The sequence below is a fragment of the Heterocephalus glaber genome, unplaced genomic scaffold, assembly GCF_053883595.1.
Source record: "Heterocephalus glaber isolate CG9 unplaced genomic scaffold, H.glaber_assembly_v1.0 deba00000281, whole genome shotgun sequence".
NCBI lineage: Eukaryota > Metazoa > Chordata > Mammalia > Rodentia > Bathyergidae > Heterocephalus > Heterocephalus glaber.
In genome coordinates this window covers 36,431,968-36,448,700 of record NW_028258139.1, presented here as the reverse complement: position 1 = coordinate 36,448,700, position 16,733 = coordinate 36,431,968, and the positions used below count along the sequence as shown (strand labels likewise).

The window sequence follows — 16,733 nt, the reverse complement described above, 5'->3', positions numbered from 1 at the left end:
CAGCACCAAAAAATAAGTAAAAATTAAAAAATGGCTTTTCCCCAGTATGACTATACTTTCTCTCCATCTCTGTTCCCAACCATGGAAATGTAACACGTGATGCTCCATTATATTCTGTCCCTGAAACCCTTGGAACTTACCCCTTCATCGGCCACCATTTACTGACTGACTCTCCTATCAAAGCACATCCTTCCTCCACAGCCAGCTTCTGTGTAACCTGCCCCCAAACCCCAGAGGATTTCTCCTGCTTCAGAACTCACACAGCATGCCTCTCCAGCAGTTTCCAAATCTGAGCACTACTGACACTTAGGACTGGTGTCTGTGTGTGGGGCTGTGCAACACTGACAGTGGAAATCTCCCTTCACCCAGTCCTGGCAAATTGTGACAACCAAAACTACCTCCCAATGTTTCCCCAAGGGTCAGATGTCCAGGGCAGGCAGACACCATCTCTGAGAATCACTTTTCTCTAGCATCCCTCTTCATAATGCATGTGCTTTTCAATGAGGTTATTCTTTAATTAGTGTTTCATTAACAATTTTTATGTATCTCTTTTCTTCTAATAAAATTCTGATAAATTCCTTACGGGCAAGTGCATGTGTTTTGATCAGTCCCTGTCTTCTACTACTTGGCAACTAATTTTGTTTTGACATAGTAAATAAGAGCAGTGACTCTGAGATACTTGAGTTTTATTGTGCATAAAAAGATAAGGATAGCATCTTCTTCATAAAGTTCTTATGAGGGTTAAATAAACTGATATCTGTAAAACACTCAAAGTAAATGTTATCCAAATACTAGTGAACATGATACATATAGAATGCAAAAGAATGCAAATCAGTAGGGTGATGAACCTGCAGAAATTTTTCATATTACTGAAAAGAATGAAAACCATATCCAAAAAATTAAAAGACCACATATAAAGCAAAATATTAAAGATTTATAATAAGCAAATGTCACAATGTAGTGTGTGAAAGATTGTCAGGTGAATGATACAAATATTTACAATTCAGAGAAGGGAAATTAATAGAATGGAATGGTGGAGAAGGAGTCATAGAAGAGGTAAAATTTGAATAGGGCTTTAAGAAACAAGACAAAGAGGAAAGAAAAGAGTCTAGGAAGACCCACTATGTTCACACCAGCATTATAATTGAAGGACCCTAGTTAGCAAAACAGACTCCATATTGCTGCTGGACCCACCTGCCTACCCTTTAGATGAACTCAGAAGGAGGAAGCTTAGAAACCTCCTCCCCTCAGAAAGTCTCTTTAGAAACAACAATCAACTATTGTTTTACAAATGTTCTAACGGCAGGACTTTCCGCTTCTGTACCTTTCACTTGCTTTGCTAGTTCTATCCCATAGGGGGGCCTAGAAACTGTTGGCCTCAAAGGTGTATAAAACATGTTTGTCTCCCCCAAGTTGGGGCTCGAGTCTGATGCTCGGCTCGGGTCCCGGCCGTTAATAAACTCCTGTGTGGATTTAATATCGGTCTCTGGTTGGTTCTTTCTCGCTGGGTCTAACAATGTACAAGAGCCAAACTAGGGAAACAACCTAAATGTTCACAAACAGACGAATGGACAGACAATGTGGAATGCACACACAATGGAATATTACTTGCCTCAGAAAGAGGCAAGTCTTACTGTCTACAAATAGGGAAACCTAGCAGCCATTGTGCCAAGTGAAATAAGCAAGCCACAGAAGGACAAATCCTGTGTGATTCCACTTATACAAGCTATCTTAAATAGTTACACACAGAGAAGCAGGGGCCAAAGAAAGGGGAAATGGAGAATTATCTTTCAATGAGTAAAAGGTGCCTGTTATTCATGGCAAAATGAATAAGTTCTCAAGATCCGCTGTTCAACATATTGCCTATGGTTAATATTATATTGTGCATTTTAAATATGTTAAGAAGATAGATCTTGCGCTTTGTGTCTTACCAAACAAAACAAAACAAAACAAAACCCAAAAAGTAACACATTGAAATTCAGGGAGGTAATGGATATGTTTAGCACATTGGGGGTGATGATGGTATCATGGGTATGTGCATATGTCCAAACTCATCGAGACACACACCTTAAATATGTGTAGCTTGGCCAGGTGTGGTGGTGCACACCTGTAATCCCAGCACTCTGGGAAACTGAGGCAGAAGGATAGCAAATTCCAGCCCAGCCTGGGCAACTTAGTGACTTAGTGAAATCCTGTCCTCCCCCCCCAAACACACACACACACCCCAGTATCCTTGTGACCCCATATTTCATGTGGTGTCTTCCCAAAACAGGGCAGTCATCCTGCTTATTGAGCACTCACTGTTTGGCAGGTGTTGCATCTCCATCATTTCAACATCTTCAAAACAAGCCTGTGACAGTAAATTTTTAATTCTTTTTTTTTTTTGGTACTGGGAATCAAACTCAGGACCTTGTGCTTTCAAGGCAGGCGCCAGAACCACTGAGCTAAATCCCCAGCCCAGTAGATTGTTATTCTTTTGTTGCAGAGAAATAGGATCAGAGAAACTAAGTGACTTGATCAAGCATCAGGGAGAGGGAGAGGGAGGGGGGACCTTTATTTCAATAACATTTAATGTTTACAAAAAACATTGACATTTCCTTGCATTCTAAAGATAATTCTGTTGTCAGTGGGAGAAGGAGTTTTTTAGGGACAACTTCTTAAATAACATTTTTTAAAGCTATTAGGCCTGCACTTGGGTATGGAAATGTATGTCTCCCAAAATACCAGCTTCCTCAATGTTCCCTGTAATTGGCGAGACCTCTACTTCCCTAGAGTGTACTGAGTCATCCCTTCTTCAGAAATGAACCTCAAATGCTTATCCCTACCATATGTGAAATCACACCTTTGGAAAGACTAAGAGGAGCAGAGACATAACTAAGGCAGCTGAGGTTCTATCTATATCCACGACATTCTATTCATGGGGAAAAACTCACCTGGGTTGGTGTTAACCTTGTAAGAGACCCAAGTCCACTTTGCCAACCTGGCTTAACACTAATGCCTAGAAAAGTGACTAACTCAAAAGCGAGAGTTGTGCCCATTGGTTTGATTGGTCCATGGAGAATATTCTAAATTTTCCCCCTCTCTCCTCAAAGTACATGCACCAAAGCTTTACCCAAGGCGATCCTAAAGCTTAGCTACCTCTAATCAACATCTTCAGATATGAAAATACTTAGGAGATTCCAAGCAAAAATATCACAATACTTTTATCATCCATCTAACATTTTCTTCTTCCGTTTCAAGTCCAGGAAGGTATTTTAGTGTTTCCCTCTAGGGTGTGTGTGTGTTGGGGGGAGGGAGGGGAGCTATTTTCACCACAATAAACAGGAGGGTGAAAATCTTGAGACTGCTGCATTGGGTCACTAGCTTTATCTACAGATAAACACTTGCACAAAACAGATAATGGCGTGTTTTGCACCTAGTTTACATATATTTCCCCCAGCTCACCAAAATGATTGTCTTCAGAGCCTAGGTCCATTATTCCCTTACTATCTTCCCTGCAATCAAGTTCTCTGAATAAATATAGGGGCTGAGTTACAATTAAAAATAATGAGACCCTACAGGGCCAATGTCCTTGCATGCAATAAAAGGGTGTGGACTAATTCCAGGAGCAGAGATTTTTTTCCTCCATTTTGCTCCACTTTGATTGGTGGATTGGCCTTTAAATAAAGGTTTCTGATCTTCCATGCCTGAGAGACACAGAGAGTCCCAGGCACGGTCCAGAAAAAGCTTTAATCTTCTTTTCTTAGAAGTTTCTTGATTGGCATCACCAGGCCCTGAGAGCACTGTGAATGTCACCATCTAAGGTAAAAACATGATTTTATAACTTCTGTGTTTCATGTAAGTTCTTTTTCCTATCTCCAGGGAGGATTTATCTTCATTTGCCACAAGGTGCTGAATAGCTTATTGTAATCCCTTAGCATACTCCAGAAAAGACATACCCATCCAGCTAAGAAAAATAAAACTTATCTCTAGACTTTTCATTTTACTATTTGTGATTATGAGTGTCAGTGGTTAATTAGAAAGATATTAAAAGATAAGCAAATCTCTCTGGTAGTCAGACTTCCATTCATGTAAAAGCAAAGAGCTTTTCAAACTTTATCAAATAAAGAAATAATTTATTTTAAGAATAAAGACCAAATTTTGGGATATATTTTCCTTTCCACAGCAAAGGAAATTAACATATTCAACTTACTCTAGTTTGTAGAAGATAAGTTTTGCCATAGTTATGGAGATAACTTATTCATCAAACAATATACCAAATATCTGCCAATAAAGGTTTGCTGGGAAGTGACTGATGATTGCAGTACATTTCAAATTCATCCCAGCGATCAGGCAAAGATAAACTCCTGTGAATGGTACTTGAAAGACCAATGTTTCACCTGATAGAGGGATCTTTAAATTCATGTCCATTTTATGAAATGAAGCACAGCATTTAAAGAATGTCCATGGGGGGTGGTCCCTAAATGCTCATTTAGACTGTAGCTCCATTAAAAAGTGCTTAGGTGTTTTTCATTGTTTGTCAATTAATTCCAGGAAATAATAAATATAAGTAGTTACTTAGTAACATCCTGCTTTGGGGGGTTTTTTAAACCTGATTGCTTTGGAAGAACAGACTCAAACTCATTTTTTTTAATGTGTTTAACCTTTTGAAGTAAAAATTCATCTGATTTAGTTCTCCAACCCATCTGTGTTGTAGATTCCACTTTTCAAAATGAAGGATCTGATCCTGCTCCTGTGTCTCCTGAAAATGACCTTCGCAGTGCCGGTGAGTCTGTCTGCTAGAGCAGGCCCTGGATAGCTCAGACTGTTGGGCACCAAGAAGCACTGAAGGGAAATGGGCTGAGGCCCATTCATGGACTCTGCTCTTGATCCAGTGGTACAGCTGCTATTGCATCAAAAGCCTTGCCATCCAAAAGCAGTACATCAAACATATAACTTTTCCACTACATGCAATATTTAAAATATTCCAAAGATAATTCTAATTAATTTCATTGGTACATTTTAGGTATATAATATAATGACATGTATCATTGGAAATTTGCACCTTTACATAATCTCTCTTGCTTCTTATTTTTCCCCATCCCCTACACTCCCTTCAACCCCTCCATCCCTCCTATTTACAAAGACTTTGTTTCCATTTTTTCATTTTCTCATAGTAATTCCATTCCCTTCTTTCCTTTTCCAAAGATAATTTCTAAGACTTATTTGACTCATTTAAAGTTAAAAGACAAATGGTCTCTACAATGCCATAGCACAGTTTTATTATCAACTCCTTGCTGTAATTATGAAATTGAAATAGAAACAGGACATTTTTCTGGACAAAGAAGTACATTCTTTTACATTTTAAGGACAATACTAGCCAAATTACTATGGCTGCAAAATTGAGCTAAATGATTGCAGTTAAAGTACTAATTAACAAGTTTACCTGCAGATGTAAAATTGTGTGACTGAGCTGATGTTTCTTAAATCAAACACATCATGGCAATGGAGCTGAATGTACATTAGAGTCCCATAGCTACCCATATTTAAGAAAAGGAATCTTTGATATGAACCAAAAGTATAAACACGGATCAACAGGTTTATGCAACATCTTTCACTAAAGCTGACAGAGGACTTGCTGACACCCTTGGTGTAGGAGGCAACTTAGGTTCTACACATCAGTTTTCCCAATGTTGCGAACTCACACTATTTCCCATGTAAGTTTTCAAAAAGCACATGAAAATTCAGCTCAAGTCTGACCCTTTTACTTTTTTATGTAATTATTTTTTAAGAACATAAAATTCTTTTTGGGGTGCTGGGGATTGAACCCAGGGCCTTTGTACTTAGCTACATCCTCAGCCCTTATATCATTTTCTATTTTGAGACAGGGTCTCACTAAGTCACTAAATTGGTGAGGCTGGACTCAAATTTGAAATCCTACTCCCTCAGCCTCCCAGGAGAGCCACCAGACCTGGCTATAAAGTACTCTTAGTTTTATATTTTGGTACTTTATTTCTCATTGTGTAAACCAAATAAAATTTTGCTTTTAAAGTAGGGCCAGGGATGTAGCTCAGTACTCCATGCTTGCCTGGCAAGTGCAAAGTCCTGAGTTCAATTCCTGGTACCAGAAGAAAAGAAATAAATAAATTAAGTAAGTGTAGGGGACAGGGGAAGGGGATGTTACCAGAACCTCTGTAGTGAGTCTTGGTCTCCTGTGAGCCACGGCAGCACACGGCGAATTACAGGAAGGTAGAAAAATGAGACTGAGAAGAAGCTGAGCTTTGGGTCTGATCAGTGTTGCTCTGGGAGGCAAAGACAAAAGCCCCCAGTTTACCACACCTTTTATTCAGTACCTCGTAACAAATGACTTGTAGAGAATTTAGTACATCGGGAGAAACAAATGTAACAAATGACTTGTAGAGAGTTTAATAGTTCACATTGGGATAAACAAGGTGTAACAGAAGGCTTGCAGAGAGTTCAGTACATCTCGGGCAAACAAGATGTTAACAGTCCAAGAACAACGAGGAACTGAGCAGATGTTTGTTCTCCCAGGATGTTTCTTGTCCTGGAAAATCACAGCATCACTGGATCACTAAAGTCTCGGTTGTGACCGGAGGCCAAACTAGAGTTATTTTGTAGCTGGGCTGTAGGCAAGAGAACTAGGCTAACCAAATGATTTTTCCCTAAAATTATGTAACATTGTTCCCAACAAGTAAATAACATAACACTAAGATGCAACAAAAGATAGATGATTCATTTGGGAACAATTTATTAAACATTATACTTCTGTCAAATAAATTTGTCCATACTTTGTCCAAAAGCCCAAGTGATTTGAGTAGTAAGCCAAGATGGCAGCCCCTTAACTAGCCCTTATGTACCAGGGGCCTTTCTATTCCCAGCACACATTCAATGGATACACTCAAGGAAGCTTCTTGCCAAGAAAACTCAAAAGTATTTCTTTCCATTCAGGCGTTTCCTCAGCAACCGGGAGCACCAAACATGGCACCACCAGGCATGGCTAGTTTGAGTCTGGAGGTATGTAGTTCTAGAGGCTTCCTATGTTATCTTGACACTGGTATGTTCTTGACTGAGTGATATAATGGACTGACTGGATTTTCCTAGTCACAGTCTATGGCTATCATCCTGCGCAATTCTAGAGAAGTTAATGATATTTATTAGAGTTTTATCTTGTAAGTCTACTAAAATTTTAAATGTTTAGATGTTTTAAGTTTGAGAACATTATCTCTATCAAAGTAATACTAATTACTAATACCTAATATATATTATAGATGCCTCAACATAATCACTACATTTAATTAAAACCCTTTTTTCTATAATCACAAATGATTTATATTTAGCCTTGCTGCTTACAATATATTACCTGATAAAATTCACATGCAGAAAACTCATTGTACAAAATTTAATTGTTTATAAGAAGTACTATAAATAGCACTAAGAGTTGCACAGGATATGAGACCAAAGAGACAGACTACAGAGTGGGAAGACATTCTTGCCAGCTAATCCTTGGACAGGGGGCTAATATCCAGAATATATGAAGAACTCAAAAAAAATAAACCTCATCTCCTGAAAAAAAAAAATCAAAAAATGGACAACTGAAATGAAATAGACACTTCTCAGTAGAAGTGCAAATGGCTAGGTACATGAAAAAATGTTCAGCATCTTTGGTAATTAGAAAAAATGCAAATTTAAAAAACTGAGAGTCCACCTTACTCCAGTAAGAATAGCTATTATCAAGAACTCAAAGACAACAAATGCTGGCAAGTTTGTGGGGAAAAGAAACACTTCCACATTATTTGTGGGAATGTAAACTAGCACAACCACTACAGAAGTGAGTGTGGAGATTCCTCAAAAAAATTAAACATAAAAATTCCATTTGACCCAGGTATACCTCTTCTGGGTATCTTTCTAAGTTAAAGTTATAATATTACAGTGATACATGCATACCATATTTATAGTAGCAAAACTCATAACAACTAAATCTTGGAAGTAACCTATATGCCCATCAACCAATGTATGGATAAAAAAAAATGTAGTACTACTCAGCCATAAAGAAGGATAAATTTAAGTTATTTGTAAGCAAATGGATGGATCTTGAGACCATAACACTTAAGGGAAATAAGTCAGGCACAGAAAGGTTAAATTTTGCATGTTTCTCTAATACAAGATTCAATTTAAAGACAAAAAAAAGATAGTAGGAAATAGAAGGTAGACTCTGTGGAGATGGGAAGGGATCTCAGGAAGGAGGAGGAAGAAGGAGGAGTAAAAATGATCAAGATGTGGTATGTATACATACCATTTCCCCAAAATAAATGTAATTGTTACATATTGCCAACTTATACTAATAAAAAATAGCATTAACACTGTACTATACTTCCTATGTAGCTTTATTTGTTTTATTGTAGTTCTGCATTCTGGTTAGAACACTCCAGCAAAATAGAAATTTTTTGAGCCATATCAATAAAAAGGTTGACAGTTATAAATAGATATTTATGAGATCATGAATATCACAATTTTTCACAAGGTTTTACAAAATTTTGTACCATAATAATCTAGGGCAGCCAAAACACACATGGGCCAGATGTTCATTTCACATAGAAGGTAATTTCACTGAGTTTTTTCGCTTTCTAATTTGAATACGCAACACTTTAAATACTTTCCCATTAAAAAAAATGAAGCTGACTTTCCGATGTAACAGTGGCAGCATTCTGGAAGATCTACCCAGACATGCTTTCCTCCAGTTTTTTATTATTTTGAGATCTTTTTTTTTTTTTCAGGAAAATGGCAAATTTGACTTTTTTTTTTTTTGCTTTGTTTTATGTGTTCAAATTCCTTTTCCTTTTCAGGCTGAATTTGTAAGAGACAAAATAATTTAGATGGAGGGAGAAAGTTAATGAAGCAATATCCTCACAATTACCTTTATATTTATTTTAATTGAATGAGCTGTTTTTTCCATTTTCAATGTGACCTCTTTAACTGATACTTTTTCTTCTTTAATCAATGTTTTTAAAAAAGCAAGCTCATTATTTTAATAGAACAACAACAGCAGCAGATTTTAGATCATCTTTCAGTGATCATTTGTATCTACTTTTGCTTTATTCAGATTTACCTACCCCAAGTTTGTGTGGATGATGTTAAGTGTCATGAGAAATCAGTTGCACCAAAAGAACAGATAATCTATGGGACAAACACTAACCTACTTTTTTTTTCTTGATAGACAATGAGACAGTTGGGAAGTTTGCAAGGATTAAACGCACTTTCTCAGGTAATCATATTTTCAAATATTTTTATTAATATTGGAAAATATTAATGATGATGGCAGTGGTAGCAGCAGCATTGTAATTCATAAGACTTGTTTATGAATGGGCAACATTCTAAAGGGTGAAAGAACAAATAAGTAATTGAAACAACCTAAAACAAAATAAGGTAATGTGACAGGGAAAAATAAAAACAATATTGAATTTTCATTAGATTTTTTTAAAAACCTTTCATGACTTACAGATTTTATTATATGGCTGAAACAACAGTGTTTAAAGAGCTAAATCTCAAACAAACTCATGGGAATATGTCAGTCTTTCTCAGAGAGGAATTTCAGTCTATTGGAAGGAAGAATTTACCCATACATTTCACATTCACCAATATGACTTTCACCTTTTACTTTGCCTTCATAACCTTAATGTGGAAGCATGTTCATTTTTTCTCCATGTCTTTAGTATTCTAGGTTAGGCTTTGGGAAATCACTTAATTCTTTGTGGCTGCAAGGTCTCCTTCCACCACCTTCCTCTTTCCCATGGCTGAGACCAAGAGAACATGAAACTCAACAGGTAAGTTGATGACATCGATGTGTTTGAAACTTCAAACTGTGACATCTTTCCCTGCTTGCCTTCTGAAAGTTATGATATAGCAGCAATAGAAAAGAACCAGTAATTTTGTAAACAATTGTAGTATACCAAATTCTATTAACTGTTTTTAGCACTTAGGAAAATTTTCAACTATTTGAGTATTTATTTCAAATAGAAAGACATGGCTTCCAAAATATAAGAGATCTATGTTAAAGATATCAGCAATAACAATAGAAAAGCAATCCTCAAAAATTAAACCATACTATCCTGGACAATTTCCAACTAACCAAAATTTCCTAAATAATTATTCAAAGGCAAATTTCAAATGATGATAAAAATCCTGATTAAAACATAATGAACTCTTTAAAAATCTATAAATTAACCTGTTAACATTATTTATTTGGTGCCTAATAACCAAATTGTGCTTGAGAGTGAGGGTTAATACATTTTATTTGGTTTTTGGTTTTTGAAACAGGGTCTTGCTACTTAGTTCATACTGGCCTTGAACTAACTATGTAACCCAGGCTGGCCTCAAACTCGCAGCGATCCTCCTGCCTTGGCCTCCTGAGTGCTGGGATTACAGGTGTGCACCACCACACCCCGCTTGGTTAATACATTCTAGAATGGCTCCAAGGCTCAGGAAATTTCAAACCTGATTGGGAGATAAGACAGCATACTTCAAGGTGCTGAATTGTGAGGTAGAATTGAATGCCTTGGGAGTTTAAACACAGGCAATTATTGCAGCAAAGTAGAGCCAAATAATTCTGAGGCTCCCATGCCAATCTCAGGAGTTTGCAGCTTATCTACAAGCAATATGCAACTATTCACCACTAGTAATCTCTAAAGGAAGCAAAAGAAACTATGGTGATTTTAACAGAAGCTTTCATTTCCAAGACCCTGTCTCGGTAAAAGCCAAATATACATATTTCTCTTTCACTTGGCTGGGGGTAAGGACTTATGACAAATACTTATAGTCCAATAATAGAGTGGTAAAATAAAGACACACATTGGTAATCATGATAACCAAGAGGAAGAAGTGACTCACTGCAGCAGAAAGTTCAAGTAGTGTTCCATCTTCCTGAGCAATGGTGGCCCCAAAGAGGGTAGAGGAGGTAAGCATACACAACACTTTCTCAAATGACACTGACTCTGCCTCAAGACAAGTCCCTAACCCTCTTCCATCCTGAGCGCACCCAAGGCCTTTTGCTAGACAAGCTCTCGGCCACAGGTCAGGGAACCATCCCTTCCTGACACTGTTCTCAAATCTCCTACAGTATGAGTATTCTGTGCCGGTGCATCCCCCACCTCTCCCATCTCAGCCATCCCAGCAGCCTCCACAGCCAGGCCTGAAACCTTTCCAGCAGCCCACTGCTACCCCTGCTGTCCAGGACACACCCCCGAAGGGAGGGCCTCAGCCTCCGATGCACCCCAGACAACTGCCATTGAAGGATGGAGAACTGCCAGAGGCTCATCAGCAAGTGGCCCCAACAGAGATGGCACTAAATCCTGAGGTAATTCCTCCCTCCTCTCCCACTCCCCCTGGTGCTGGGAATAGAACCCAGGGCCTGGTACAGGTTAGGTGAGCACTCTACTACTGAGTTACAGACCTAGCCCACCATAATTCTTTCCTCTGAAATCAGATTAGGATCACCTACTAAGCTAATGAATGAAAACCAATTTGCAAGCCATATTTAAACAATCACAGCCCTCAGGCCTAATGCACTAAAATATGTTATTAAGTCACCTTTATTTTAAGGACTTATTTTTTAGAATATAAACATCCATTTTTCTGATCTTTGCCATCAGAGATGGAACAGATTCTAAAAGATCTTGTGCCTGTGAAACTTGGTTTCTTAGTTTCAAAAGATGAAAACTTCCATAGGAAATAGGACAGCCTGGAGAAGTCCAGGCCATCTATTTATCTATCTATCTCTCTAACTATCTATCTATCTATCTCTCTAACTATCTATCTATCTCTCTAACTATCTATCTATCTATCGTGTGTGTGTGTGTGTGTGTGCGTGTGTCTCAGAAAGACTGAGGACAGTGATTAATCCCTCTGTATAACAATAGGACTATTTATTATCTCTCAATAGAGAGATGGCAACCATGTAAAAGTATTTGTAGAAAAAGAACAATGCATGGAAAAAGAAAGGTACCATACAACTAGCACATTGCAGGCATTTAACATTTCCCACATCACCCTGACTACAATCTTACAAAGATAGATACAGAATTTTCCCAGGGCTAAATAAAGCCTAAGTGGCAGAGGCAGAATTCAAATCAATCAAGTATGTTCCAATTCAAAAATGCATTATTTTTTTACTCTGCACAGTATATCAATCCACGATTGACATGCTTCACCCCTTGCCAGTTCGCTTCAGTCATGTCCCGTGTAAATTCATAGATCACTCCCCCAAAAGACTAAAAGAAAATAGAAAGTGAAACACAGTTTACAATTGTCTTATTATAATTATACATAAGATAAGGGTGTAAATTTATCTATTTTGACTGTTAACTATAATATTTACCTATGATACAGCTCCCAGTACTGGATTTTGCAGATCCACAAATTCCATCAGTAAGTACAGATCTCAATGACACACTTTCTTGGGGAAAAAAAAATCTCTATATTTCAAAAAGTTGAATAAAAATTTTAAATCATCCCATTTATCTATGAATATAAAATATTATGGGTCCCTTTGCTTTCTTAAACATCAAGTACTAATTTTTCAAACTAAACCATCTAAAAATACAGTTGATACAGTGCTTAGAAATTACTGTAGTAGGAATTTGCCTGTGTGAATTATTTTTTTTCCCACCACTTAAAGGTGTTCCAAATAGCCCGCTTCATATCTCGGGTACCAGTGCCACAAAATAAACCATCTACAGTAAGTTTCTTTAATGCCACTTCTCTGTTTGCAATTTACTTAAAAGTGTTGCCTTTGGAAAGTTCATTTTATGATAACTATTTTATTTTGTTTAGCTTTATCCAGGAATGTTTTACATGTCCTATGGAACAAATCAACTGGTAAGTCTATTCTATAAAAGGTATCATTTTTAATCAAATATCATCTTACGAGGCAAAATTATACAAACCCAGACTTCACACAAAACATTCCAAATAAATATTGCCTAAATGCCTACATTAGCAACTGAAATACTACAGAGGCACATTTCTTATTTGGAGAACTCTGGCCAGACATACATACAATGGCATTAAAGAAAAAATAACTTTTAGATGTGACAAATTGGCTCCGTATGCCGACTCTGGCAACAACATCAATACTAAGGGTTAGGGGAATGTTGAGTGACCTGAAACTTGTCTTGAGTAGCTAGGAGGGTGTCAGGAGATGGCCGTTTCATGATCTGATGCACTGTTCCCTTTGAACAGAGTGCCCCTGCAGCAAGACTTGGCTTCATGAGTTCAGAAGAAATGCCTGTAAGTAGCACCTTCTAACTCTTCTGACAACGGTGGCCAGGGACAGACAGCCAGAGGTGACCAGCTATAGGAGACACTGGTGATGAAAGTAGCCCAGGGAGCTCAGGACTCAGACTTTTCTACTTCAAAACCAAATGCCTGATTCCGAGGCAGTGTCAAAAGGGTTCATCTTGTGTCCTACAGCCATTTACTTCAGAGTGATGCCAACCCTTGAGTATAGGGTTTGATTTCAGCGCTTGTAGGGCTGTGACAGAAGCCACACCCTCCTGAAGGACCACCATCACTGACCTGCAGCACTCTTCAAACAAAAAAACACAGGCGGTGCATGCAGGGTTCCCGTTCCTTCTAGGGCAATTTCACCTCCAAAACACCCAACTCAGCAGCAGCTCAAGTAATTCAGAACTCAAAATTAAAGTCCAAACAGGGAAATAAAGTTAACCAACTTTAAAATTTGATTATTATAAAACTTCAAAGTGCACTGTCAGTAAGTACAATCTTATTTTATTATTATCCATACATATTATAAGATTTGAGATCTACTAATTCATACAGCTTGCCCTTTTCCCTCAGAGATTTCTATCTTATATCTGTTAGAGTAAAAAAGAAAATAAAAGCCCCACTGAATTAACAAGTCCTTGTTGACTACTCATCCTATCAAATCAGATTACAAAAATGCACACACATTCTTTCTCTAAAAGGGAACTCACTTCTCAACATTTTTGAGTGCCTTCCATAGGAAGATAGGAAAATACCACAGACAAGACCAATCCCACTCCTTTGGGAAGGAGCTTCTAGTCTAACAAATGGAAAAGATAAGGAGTACACATAACAGTCACATTCATGAGATAGAGACAACAACCATTTCATCATCAGGAAACAGGAAGTAAGAAAAGACAGCCCAGTGAGGGAGTCATAGTGGTATCTCTGGAGGAGATGATGTGAAAGCTGAGACTTAGTAAAGAGCCAGGAGGAAGTAGAAAGAGCACAGTGTCTACCACACTACAAGGCAGACTGGAAATCAGAAGTTCAAGTTCAGTGCTAATTACTGTCTTATACTATCATTAAGTTATTTACATTCTGCCTAATACTCAACAGATTTTGTGGTAGCTTATGAAAAACACACAATAAACACAACAAAAAACTGAAGGTAGGATTTTAAGGAGTCAAAACTGTGAGGAAATCAGAATATGTAAGCGCAAGTCACACAGTTCTGCTCAGTTGCAAATAGCCCAAGATTTTGGTTCCCATATTTTTAGCAGCAAAGGTAGAAAATGGAACACACTTATGTGCCCACAGAAAGAAAATATTTTGGTTCCTCCAGAGAAATCAGGCTTTTTCTTGTACTTATTCTAAAAGGAGGGGAGGGGTGAGAGAAAGAAGGGAGGGAAAGAAGGAAAGAGGAAGAAAAAGAGGGAGGGGAGGGAGGAAGAAAAGGAGAGAGAGAGAAAGGAAGAGAAATTCTTATATCGGGCTTCATTCATTTGCAGTATATTCACAAATACCACGCAAAATCCTTCAAAACACCTCTCAACAAATGTAGTTATGAATTCGGTGTCTGTTTACTTATGATGGTAGTACCCATTTCAACTGCTTATTGTTTCTTTACGAATGGAATTCAAACTGTCTCAAGCCTTGTTTCCGTTTGGCCACCACACTGCTCCCCTTCTTCCCTTCCCCTAAGTGGAGAAGAGTCTCTGCCTTTCACAGAAGTGGCCTTCCCCTGCCCAGATATGTATAGAACCCTCTCCTGTGTATTTCAAATCCAGACTTGCAAGAAACGTGCTCACACAAAGCTATCTGCCAGTTCCCTGTTCTCTATCAGTTTTTCTATAGATTCTCAGGTATAACTGCAATGGCATGGTTAGTAGTAGGTAATAAGGGTGACTTTGATAAATGTTTGATTTCCAGGGAGGAAGAGGGGGCCCCATGACCTACGGAGCCCTGCTGCCGGGATTTACAGGCATGAGGCACACCATTAGAAGGATGCCTCAAGATCCAACCATGGCTGGAGACTTCACTCTGGAATTCGACTCCCCAGCTGCGACCAAAGGCCCAGAGAAAGGAGAAGGTGCACAAGGCTCCCCACTGCAGGAAGCCAACCCAGACAATCCAGAAAACGCAGCTCTTCTTTCCCAGATAGCACCTGGAGCCCATGAAGGGCTCCTCGGTTTCCCTAATGACAATGTCCCCAGCATGGCAAGGGGCCCTGCAGGGCAGAGGAAGAGACCCCTTGGGGTCACCCCGGCAACCACTGACCCACTGATGATCCCCGAATTAGCTGAGGCTTACGACACCTATGGTGCTGATGTCACCACACCCCTGGGAGAAGCTACCATGGAAACTACAATGACCCCAGACACTCCACAATCACTGATGCCAGGAAACAAGGCCCACCACCCCCAGATAATTCACAACGCATGGCGTTACCAAGAGCCCTGACAGCCTCGAGCCCTCAGCTCGCTTCTTTGTGCACAAACTGCACAGCTTCGTCCCCATAGTGTACCTCTTAGCTAAAACACTGGCTACCCTCCTGCAGCACAGGCGTTAAAGCACCACGCATATATTAATAAATACAAGTGGTTAGAAATAGCTTAGGTTCCCTTCTTGCTTTTATTCTCTTATTGAAATAAAATGTATTGACTGTCTATGTGATTTAGAAATACGATTAATAACACCAGAGCAAGTCTAAGAGTCTCCGCATTTGATAAACTTGTGTCTTAGCTATCTTAGTCATTATAGGATTTCTCCTGTGAGCATAATAACACTATTATATCCAGAAAATGTGGTACTGCTTTTCTCTCTAAGCAAAGGCACATAGTCTCAGAATTCTATTTCATTTAAACTTTATGAAATGGGGATTGGTGTAGAACCCCTAAACTGGTATTACTGGGTTTCATATATTGGATTACAATTCTCATTTGTAGAGTATTTTATTTAATCTAGTAAAAGAAAAACAATTAGTCTATTTTAAATAAAGAATTTTTTCTCACTGGATATATCAGGAATATATGCTTATTATTTATATGAAGACAGTTAAGAAAAGCATATGCATCTCTTACCTTTGCTATTCATTTTATTCAATTCATTCTTTTTTTTCATTGAGAATTTACTGAATATCTACCTAAATCCTATGCACTGTGCAAGGATCAGGCACATAGCCCTTTCCTTCAAATGTCACAATAAGCATGATTGGGAAGTAAATAAATAATCACATTAATAACAAAATCAACCACTTTAATCCAAGCTCAATTACTTCACATGTATTGTCTCACAACAGTACTGGAAAATAGACACACTCAATGCTACAGCACACATGGAAAGCACTGTGAAAAGACCAAGTACAAGGTACCCCTAGAATGACAGACAGTAGGCACCTAATCTAGTTTAAGTGGCACTGGAGGGGCTGGGAGGGGTCAGACAAACTTCCACAGGACAGTATCAAAAAGATCTGC

The 16,733-nt window shown here is 38.3% G+C and overlaps 1 protein-coding gene across 3 annotated transcripts; it reads left to right on the top strand.

Annotated features, from left to right (window-relative positions):
• Positions 1 to 3,688: 3,688 nt before the first annotated feature.
• Ambn (ameloblastin) lies at positions 3,689 to 16,269 on the top strand. 3 transcript variants are annotated; one of them, XM_087188497.1, is made up of 11 exons: positions 3,689 to 3,803; positions 4,697 to 4,765; positions 6,949 to 7,014; positions 9,215 to 9,262; positions 9,711 to 9,821; positions 11,228 to 11,350; positions 12,382 to 12,420; positions 12,671 to 12,730; positions 12,826 to 12,870; positions 13,234 to 13,281; positions 15,190 to 16,269. In XM_087188497.1, exons 1-11 carry the CDS (start codon positions 3,789 to 3,791, stop codon positions 15,718 to 15,720), a joined length of 1,155 nt encoding a protein of 384 aa, XP_087044623.1. In that variant the 5' UTR covers positions 3,689 to 3,788; the 3' UTR covers positions 15,721 to 16,269. The 3 variants fall into 3 exon arrangements, with proteins under 3 accessions (XP_087044623.1, XP_087044622.1, XP_012923581.2); XM_087188496.1 differs by having other exon boundaries at positions 11,159 to 11,350; XM_013068127.3 differs by having other exon boundaries at positions 11,114 to 11,350.
• Positions 16,270 to 16,733: the final 464 nt, after the last annotated feature.

Bases quoted from the DNA above. Each gene is read 5' to 3' on its own strand.
- Ambn (XM_013068127.3), top strand. The intron at 7,015-9,214 runs GTATGTAGTTCT...TTTTCTTGATAG, and splicing joins TGGCTAGTTTGAGTCTGGAG to ACAATGAGACAGTTGGGAAG. The intron at 9,263-9,710 runs GTAATCATATTT...CCATGTCTTTAG, and splicing joins GATTAAACGCACTTTCTCAG to TATTCTAGGTTAGGCTTTGG.